This window comes from Cyphomyrmex costatus, unplaced genomic scaffold (genome assembly GCF_001594065.2).
Source record: "Cyphomyrmex costatus isolate MS0001 unplaced genomic scaffold, Ccosl1.0 scaffold600, whole genome shotgun sequence".
Lineage (NCBI taxonomy): Eukaryota > Metazoa > Arthropoda > Insecta > Hymenoptera > Formicidae > Cyphomyrmex > Cyphomyrmex costatus.
The window spans coordinates 73,342-82,989 of NW_017280157.1; the positions used below are offsets into that span (position 1 = coordinate 73,342).

Below are 9,648 nucleotides of genomic sequence, written 5' to 3' on the forward strand. Positions count from 1 at the left end.
TGCAGAACTTTTCCGCAGCCGCTTGAAACTTTGGAATTGTGAACGGCAGAATCGTCTTACGTCTAAATAATTTCTGCCATCTTATCATATAAATGTTGGTTGAAAGTGTACTGCGATAGCGAACTAAGTCGAGAAAATGAACAACTGGCATGGTCAAATAGTTGATAAGAGTGGAGTTATCGATAATTCACACAAAACTAGTATATTATTCGTATTTTAAAGTAGCTGATAACAGTGGAGCTATCGGTATAATTTAACACAAAAGTGTATTATTTATGTTTTGAAGTGGAAGTCAATATTAGATTTATTAAATTTTATTTAAAAAAACAATAAACCAATGTAAGTTCATTTTCTCTTTTCTTGATTTTTCAATCATTGAGCTTTTCCGTTTTTTCTTTTATTTTGTTATTTTATTTTGAAAAGCTATAATTAGATTGCAATAAAGATAATTTGTTTAATTTATTTCTTAATTGATATTTGCTGAACTATTAAGGCGTTTTGATCTAAAGAGTCTGGACACAAATCGCAATTTTGTATGAAAGATATGTTCTAACAAAAATCTGCGGAAAAAAAGGACATACATTAACTATTTTTTTCTATTCTGTCTTTCTCTTATCTAGTTTTCTCTTTCAAAAACTTGTTAAAACATGGCAAACCAATATCAAAAGTGATGTTCTCATGTCCAAACTCTTATTATTAGATTCTCTAGTTTAGACCAAAATATCGCCTACACAAATTTAACCGTGCATTGCGGTTCGCACATGCGGCACGCATATGCTCGCCGTTTGCAGATACACAGACACGACACTCATAAATGCGTGCGAGCGAACCTTCGCGCAAAGTCGCACTTCGCGGGGAACAGAAAGTTGTCGTTTTATTATGCGAAAGGAGTAACCAAGAATCGACGTGCAACTTTTGTTCCTTAACTTTCTAATTCAAAGTTTTTGTGTTCGGATCTCGTTTGATATGATCACATTGCACTTTATGACTAATCAAAGAACATTAAGCCTTTATTTATGAATCGAGCCATTAGTTGATACATAAAAAAAGAGATAATCTCATTAATCCTACGATATGAAACGATAATTCATGAAACATTAATTTCCACGGAGAGACTGTTTGCAGATACTAGCTTAGTGTAAAGAATCAAATATTCAATTATTACGTGGCTTTAAGACGCTTTATATCACCCGATTATCGGTCCCTCAGTGTTTACGACACTGCACATGGCATAGCCCGTATCGTAGATACACGTGGGCACGAAGAGCGCCCACACGTCGCGGATTCTCGCTCGGCCTTCGACTCTCCTGCCTGCCGCGCGTATTAACGTTTCACGCAACTGCCTCGTTCTTTCACCGCTCAGCATCTAAACGATCTAACGCAATCGACACCGCGACTTTACGGAATCAAAGATCGCCCGAAAAAACAACGCTGTCAAAAAACTTTTAACGACAAGACCATTCCTTTCTAATTACTAGCGCTTTTGAGAATTATGAGTGTCACTTTTTATGAAAGGATATATGTATAATAATCCCCAATTCTCACAGCCTTTTACTCCTAATTAATAAAAAGTATTCATTTAGAAATGTGCTCATTTTAAACCGAATTTTTTAATTCAATTGGACAGGCTTTTGAAACTTGATATCGAAATAATCCACATTCAAGCTGCCATAAGGATTAAAGTCATCCCTACTGAGGTTGAGTTACTTCCTCTATTATGCGCGAAGATCTTTCAACCGAAATAGGGTGCTAAAGTAGGTCAAATACAAGGGCGACACAAGAGTAGTTAACAAAGGGTCAACTTCTGGACAGTCCTCGAGAACACAATACCGCTCCTCTTCATGTTTCATTTAAAGGTTACAGAAAATTAAAAGATGATAAATTATTTTGAATTTGTACAAAGACTATACGTACGTGTTTTAATTTATATTAAAACATAATAACTTTTTCATAAAAAAATATGAAAATATAAATATATAAATATATGTGCTATAACTTTTGTAAATAGATTTCTTTCAAACAAATATAAATTTTTTAAAAAATTTTTATCAAAAAATAATAAATTTCCTATTTAAAAAAAAAAACGTAAGTTTTTCAACACTCATAACTTTTATATCGATAAATTCTCTAAACATAAGTATTATTTTTTATTATTCCAATTTCTCTTTTATATATTCCTTTTATCTCTAAAAGAATATTTCTTCTTATATTTATTAAAAATTACCTCTAAAATTATTTTACAATCACTATATAATGCTTATATAATGTTACTGATATGCGTCCGGTTGGCGGAATGTCGACTGCTTTCCCGATCTCAATATGTCAACTGCAATATAAGCGTGTGGGATACAGGCGCATATGCAGGTGCAGTGAGAGACTTGCGAATCGATTTACGAGAGCCTACATGCGGCACAATTTCGTGTCCCGACGACACCAGACGGGACAAAACGAGATGAGACGGACGGGCGCTGGCATGGTTCGCGACATTTTCGTGAAAATGAACCGGAAATGTTGGCCCGAATCGCAACAAGCTGTCGAGGAGTCTCCGACGCAAATAGGAGTGCGAGAGGTTCTCTGAGAGTTATCTTGTCCGAGAGTTCGGTGCCAAAAAAAAATTTGAAATCTAATTTACCGAATAATCGATTTCTTTTAACTATCTTAGAAATTGATCAAATAATAAAAAGAATCCTATTGTTGATCGAAACGAATCTTAAGGTTTAGAAGTATTTGTATGCAAATTTGCAAATATATTTTTCAATTCTGTGAATCAATACAGTGAATTACGTGCGATTTGAACTTGAAACGCAATCATAAACTGAAATAACATCAGGAGACACGGTAGTGTCTCGACACTTCACAAATTACATTAATCGCCAATTTAATAATGATGTTAATAAGCATCTTAAAACACTGCAAAGAATTTACTGCGAAGTTTATCCCACAGTGTCTTATTGTTATTGAAGATGACTCAAATTGAGTCGAAACGGTCGTATCAATTTTTGTAATATGTTAGTATAAAATATTATGTAATAAATTTCACCCCATTGTTAACTTACGGATTGACTCTCACTTTAACCATTTTATTAATATTTAAAGTAATTAATTGTTTAACTTTGAGAGCTCGATAATTTACTTATATTTGATATCACCTCAGAGTTTGAATTTGGAACTCGAACCGATTTTCCGAGACATTTTACCAATTCGATTACCGAGGCATGTATAGAAGTATTCATCGCAATAACCAGTAATTTAGAAATTAAGGCGTACATTGCGAACGCATATCTCCCTAAATGATGATGTATTAGCTTCACGTATTGTTCATTCTTGACGGTTCTAACAAGCCAGGCATGACCATCGATCGTGGCAGCATATTCATTGAATGCAAACAGACGATTCCACGTGATTCATTGACTTTACCATGACCCCTTTAATCCCTTCCTTATTCCAAGACAATAAACTTCACCGCGTCTCGCGCAATAAAGGGATTTTGGAACTTTTAATCAGACGTTACAAATCCGCAGTAAAATTTTCCAAATAGAATAACGACGTTCCTAGCCGTTAAAATCGCTCGAATTTACGCGGCTTGGTTTCGTGACCGAATGTCCAACGATGGAATTTAATGGCGCTATGACGTGCAAATTGCGCGGAATTTGCGAACAATTCTACTAATAGGGATATCCACGTAAACGCACGACATTCATTACGTCGCGAAACGACGTGGCTTTCGAAATTATTACAGAACAATCAAGTTATCAAACGCGGATGAGAGGTAATGCGTTTAAACGTTCGATGATTTTCCGGAAAGGAATTCTCCCCGCTTTGTACGACGTGTAATTAAATTGGATTTCATTCGCGTATCAACAAACAGCGGTTTTTTATACGACGACACAGTGCAACAATCGGACGATAGATGTTATAATCAAGAATTTACGTTACAGTTACGGTACTTAATAAATGTAAATGTCATGGCCACTATCGAAAAAAAAAAAGAGTTCTCGACTCTTGACTTCTGTTTCCAGGTCGCAGCTCTTATGAAATTAAGATTGATATTTCGTAATGTGAATATCTACGACTTAACATTATCCGCAACACACATATCGCGTAAAAATAATAGCAAAGCAATATATATTAACTTTTTAACGTCACGATACCTCCGCAAAAAAAGTGTGTACGTATGTGTGTGCGTATTGAGAGAAAAATATACTAAATTTTAACATACATATACTCGTATTTGTTTGAAAATAGTACTAGCCGAATATTTACTACATGTAAACATATATTTATTTGATACAAAAACCATTGATTCGATTTATCATTTTTTAAATTTAGTAAGTATTTATTTATTGTAAGTAAATGTTAAATTAGTACAATTATATGTATTGAAATTTAGTACATTTTCCTCAATACATATATTGTATATACAATATAAAATGCTTAAGAAAAATAAACTGTGAGATATTATAATAATTAAAAAATATTCTTAGTCGATTTTAAACTTTATTCTATTAATAATTTAATATAACGTTATAGTATAATTTTAATATTACAAATAATTTTCTAAGAAAGACTCAGAAAACTTCTCAAACATTTTTTAATCCGTGTAAAATACAACATTATTCATAAAACTAATTTTAATAATAAACAAATAATTTATCCAAGATTATTATTAAGAGAAAGGTCAAAATTCCAATAAATTCACAGATTATTGTGTAAAGGAGATTTATGAAAGAAACCGGCCTTCTCTTTTAGTTTCGTAACAAAGATTCAGTTAAACGGTTTCACGAGATAACAGCTGGATAGAAATGACTGCGTCTGCGGGCTGCGGGGTCAACGTGGCACAGATTCGCGTGCTAGGCATCGTGGTGTTGGATTCGCCAGGCGGAGTGCATGAAGCGGAATGAGAGAGATCGGTTCATGCACTCGTATGTAGAAGCGTACGTATCGCGAGACGACGAAGCGTAACGCACATATACAAAGAAACGCATGCACACATACACGCACGCAGCGGGACGAGCCATTGCCGTTGGTGTTGGTCGATCAATACACTATGCTGGTGGAAGCGAGATGAGAGGAGGAAGCTGAAGGGCACGGGAGAATGGGAAAGAGGGAGGAGGCATGGTTAAAGCCGTGGACACACTGGACCGATATTTGCACAATGCGCAGCCGAGAAAGTCGCGTGTTCGGGATTTTCTCGCTGATCCACCTTGCCCTCCAAATCATAGAAATTAGCGGAGCATATGTGTTATATCTGACAAGATATTTTCACATAAGAGGGAAGAGTGATCCTCTCTACATTTTGGTGTAAATGTCTCTCTCGATTATTGAAAATGTCAGCAATTTTAATGTATAATAAAAATGATATATATTTGATCAAATTAGTTTTTGAGATTTTTAATATAAATCTAGATTATGCTGAGTATAGCAACTTGACAAAGTTTTTCTAAAATTTCTGGCCAACAATTTTAAAATAATTCTTTCTGAAAAAAATTATTATAGGTATAGTGAATAAAAACAATTTGATGGAATTACAGCATTCCAGCCTCTTTCATATCAGGTCTTTATTGCTATTTTCCAGCAATAGGGATCGCAACGAAGCACTAACATGATATTTTTATCCGAACAGCTATCGATTATCCAGCAACAACGCGAGGGTTCCTCAAGTGGTCAATATCATGTATCAGCCTGAGCTCCTACGTTTCTAGAAATGTTATTTCCACGCGTTTGACCCATCAAATTGGTGACTTTGACTATCGACCACCGGCAGTATTCAAAGATATTCGCGGGCGGTGATCAAAGTGCTTCTACATCGCTTGACTTCTTCTTTCTCAGGGTGGTCCTCTTTGAGATGTCACTTTGTCGAGCCTTCTCTCCCGACTCCGGAAGAATGCGCATAGGGGTTATCGACCTGTCGTGAGATTTTACCCTCCCTCCTTTACCCCTTCCGAATTCCTTCCTCCGAAGACGCTTGCTCTGTCCTCTTCGTCTTTTCCCGTTACGTAATAAGTAAAACTAAAGGAAGAGGCATCATGGGAAAAGAAAAGAGAAGGAAAGAGAAGAGAACATAGAAAGAAAATAGTACAAAAGAATAGTCGAACAAGACGAAATAGAGGGAATTAGGCGAGGGGTCCGGTTTTAGAATGCCGAAGAAGAGGAACTACCAAGTGTTCCGCAAACATCTCGAGAATATCTTCGCGCCAGTTACGCTATTAAAAAACGGAAACCGTGCACGCGTGCGGTTGTATAATTTTCCGGTTCTTCGAGAAGCGCGCGAGAAACTGCTCGACAAAAGAGGTCGCATTAGAAATTTTCTGTACGCCACGAGCGTGATTTTTATACTACGTTGCCGTTAGATTGCCGTTAGGTCCGAGGAAATCTTGCAGGATTCATAATTTCACTTGTTCTTTCCCACGCTCTTCTTTCTAAGGTTTTCGTTCTCATGTGTTTAACAGGAACTCTCGAATCTCTCGGACGCGCTTGGTCCACATTCGCGGTTTCTTTGACAAGAGCAAATATGTAGAATAGCTGTGTTGAAACCATAATAGTACCTAATAGCTTGGCTGTATAGAAGCGTATAGCGGACCGCCTAGCGTTAATCGAGCTGATCGAAACGTGTACACGCGTGAAAAGGAAGGGCGTGAACCAAAGCACAGGGTCAACGGTCTTCGCTGTGTCCGTTTAAGAGACTCAAATGAAACGAATAATCGACGCGGCTCCCACGATGCGCGATGCCGATCATCGAGCCGGCGACCATCGTCCCGTGAAGCGTAACCCCGTGACCGTCGACTCTTATTAAAGCCTGCACCTTCTTCTTACGCTCGACCAGATCACATATCAAGACGTTCTAAAAATTTCAGATTAATATTGCAATCCGATCTAAACAGCTAATGACACTGAAGGAAGTTTCCAGCAGAGTAATCAATCGTATACGTTAAACGTGGTATTAAAATTTGCAGTCCATCGTGTGACAATACAACGGAAAATTAATTCTCTCAACCGAGTTCGTTCATTCCTGAGATCAAAACGAGATTGGTAATAATTATATTAACATACAAGGTGAGATCGATGTCTTTATCTTTCACGGACATGTAATATACCCACCATCAAGAGAAACACATCGGGGAGAAAGCAGGACAAACGGAGAAAGAGACTCCGACAAGAGTTATGACGGTTGTTCATGATAGCTCGTGGCACTGTGAAAACACAGTGTCCAGATTTAAAAACCGTGTTATCTAAAAATATCTAAAAAGTTACACCAACTCCTTCACAATTATGAAAAGATATTTTGAGGGGGAAGGGGAACAACATTTCTCTGTCGATAAAAATTTGTTAACCGATTGAGAACGATTTGACCGGATGTTACGAAAATTATATCGACTCGATTGAAAAATCCTAAAGCTTTGTCAATTGTGTAAAAGTAGACCAGCAAAAGCTGAGATTTCCCTTTCGATAAAGAAGAATTCCGAGGAGTTAAAGAACATTTGACATCTTTGGAAACTCTGAGGTGTTTCCATGACGAAATCGCTTTCCTAAAGAAGTGCAGAGGGAGTCCACGTGAAACTACGCCAATGCGGAAGAAAGACTCTGCGACACTCATCGTCGCACCTTGTCGCGGAAGGAGGCTCTATCGATCTTCGCTACGATATACCCAAGCGACAAGCCGAAAGAGCAAGTAGAATCGAAGTAGTACCGGCGAGATTCGTCGCTAAAAAGAGTTCATTCGGCGAGACCTAATTTAGCCAGCCTGTCGATACGAGATACCCTTGCGGCCGGCGGTGTTCCATTGACGGCGAAATTAGAGCGGTGGTTTTCAGAACGCGGTTACAGCGATTTGCCTGCAAAGACATTCACTTGGGTTGAATATATCTCGAGATATAAACGAGAATAGCTGACGAAAAACGCATTCGAAGTCAGATTGCAGTCTCGAAACATGACACTTGATCATATTTATACTTTTATTCATTCAAATCACTTCCTTTCCATCAAAAGAGAACTGTAATATCTAATTCAAATTTTCTTGAGAAGACATCTTTCAATTTTTAGGAATAATCTCAGTCTAAAGTTTATCACGCCACGTGTAAACGCATTAAGTATATCCGCAACAAATATATTCATATTTACATTGCGGAAGAGAATTTGTATCAGATAAGTCGGTTAGATCATTGAGTGACGACGATATAATCTGCATGCGACACGACGTTAATTAAACGAATGCTAATTTCTGACACGACGATAGCACGAAGAGCACGTAGCTTGAGTTAATTAACGTATCGATCAAAATCGTGTTAATTAACGGCAAATAGTCTACTTCTGCATTGGAACATTCCCAATTAATCTTCGTGTGATGCATACGGGAGCGTTCGAAATTTTTTCGTTCAATTTCGCCGAGCTCTAAATGACATCTTTCGATACGTCTTTCTAAAATACCAATTTGTTACTTGTCCACTACTTCAATCATTCTCAATTGTCATTAGCTTAAAGAAAAATATTTGACAATTATTTGTTGTCGTAATACTTGTTATTATCAACATTTTTTATTAGCACATTTTGATAACAGATGTTGCAACAACGTTACGAAATCATAAATGATTGTTAATTATCCTTCTTCTAGTGATAATTGAGAAAGATTGAGGTAGTAGATTAACAAGAAAAACGTATCGAAAAGTCGTTTAATAGTCGGCAAAATTGGTCAAAAATATTTCCAAAGTTCCTTATACTTAATGCGTCTACACGTGACGTAACAAACTTCAGAATAAGATTATTCCTGAAAAGTGGAAGATCTTCTTTTAAGAAAATTAGAATTGGATATTACAGCTTACATATTTTTCTTGGATGCAAAAGAAGTGATCTTTGACTTAATAAAAAGATAAATACGAATAAATCTGTTCTGAAACTGCAACCTAACTTCGAATACACTTCATCTGCGATCCTGGTTTGTATCTCAAGAAACATCCGAGTAGAATCAATCAAGAGTGCGATGGAACTTAGCAAAATGCGAATACTTCTTCTATCTAGGCAGGAACGTCCCCTTTCCCAATATCACGCGCGACCGATTTTGCAACGCAAGCATGACTCGATTTATCACAGGACAGAGGGTTCTGCTCGTCGAGGTCTAATATAGGTGCATTCCATCCAACTTTCCAGCCTCGCATGCAATCAATCTCGCAACGAGATCGGAATATCTCGTCAACACGACTCCTCGTCGACGGCTACGTCCGACGAGATCGATCTGGAACTCTCGTAATTTCACGAACGGTCCTTCGGCTGGTTCACGTCGCATCGTTTGCCGCATGATGATACCAGAGATACCAGAGATACCAGAGATGATATCAGAGAACGCGGTAAACTCTACAGGATAAAGATCATGCCAGCGGGACCATCACTCACCTTGACGAAATGCAGGTTCTCCTTGTCGAGGAGGAACTCCATGGACTTGTGGGGCCGCTGGTGGATGGCGGACGTTGCGGCGGATGCGACGTCGTCGCGGGGGCTCCTGTGCGTAGCGCCGACGGGCGACTGGGGTACGTGGAGGGCGTGCTCGGGCCGCGGCCGCGGCGCCGCCGCCGAGGTGTGGTTGAGGTCGAGCAGGCTACGGGTCTTCTTACCACCGGCGCCGGCGGCGGCAGCGGCGGCGGTGGCAGCGGCGGCGGC

At 38.2% G+C, this 9,648-nt stretch overlaps 2 protein-coding genes across 2 annotated transcripts in view; both read right to left on the reverse strand.

The window, feature by feature from the left end:
* The window catches only part of LOC108779607 (uncharacterized), a 28,546-nt gene extending 18,921 nt beyond the window's left edge, over nucleotides 1–9,625 (reverse strand). The window contains exon 1 of the mRNA XM_018547053.1: nucleotides 9,385–9,625. Within this exon, the coding sequence (XP_018402555.1) occupies nucleotides 9,385–9,426 (42 nt within the window). The 5' untranslated portion in view covers nucleotides 9,427–9,625. The remainder of the gene's footprint in view (nucleotides 1–9,384) is intronic.
* The window catches only part of LOC108779589 (uncharacterized), a 19,047-nt gene continuing 18,985 nt past the window's right edge, over nucleotides 9,587–9,648 (reverse strand). The window contains exon 6 of the mRNA XM_018547033.1: nucleotides 9,587–9,594. Within this exon, the coding sequence (XP_018402535.1) occupies nucleotides 9,587–9,594 (8 nt within the window). The remainder of the gene's footprint in view (nucleotides 9,595–9,648) is intronic.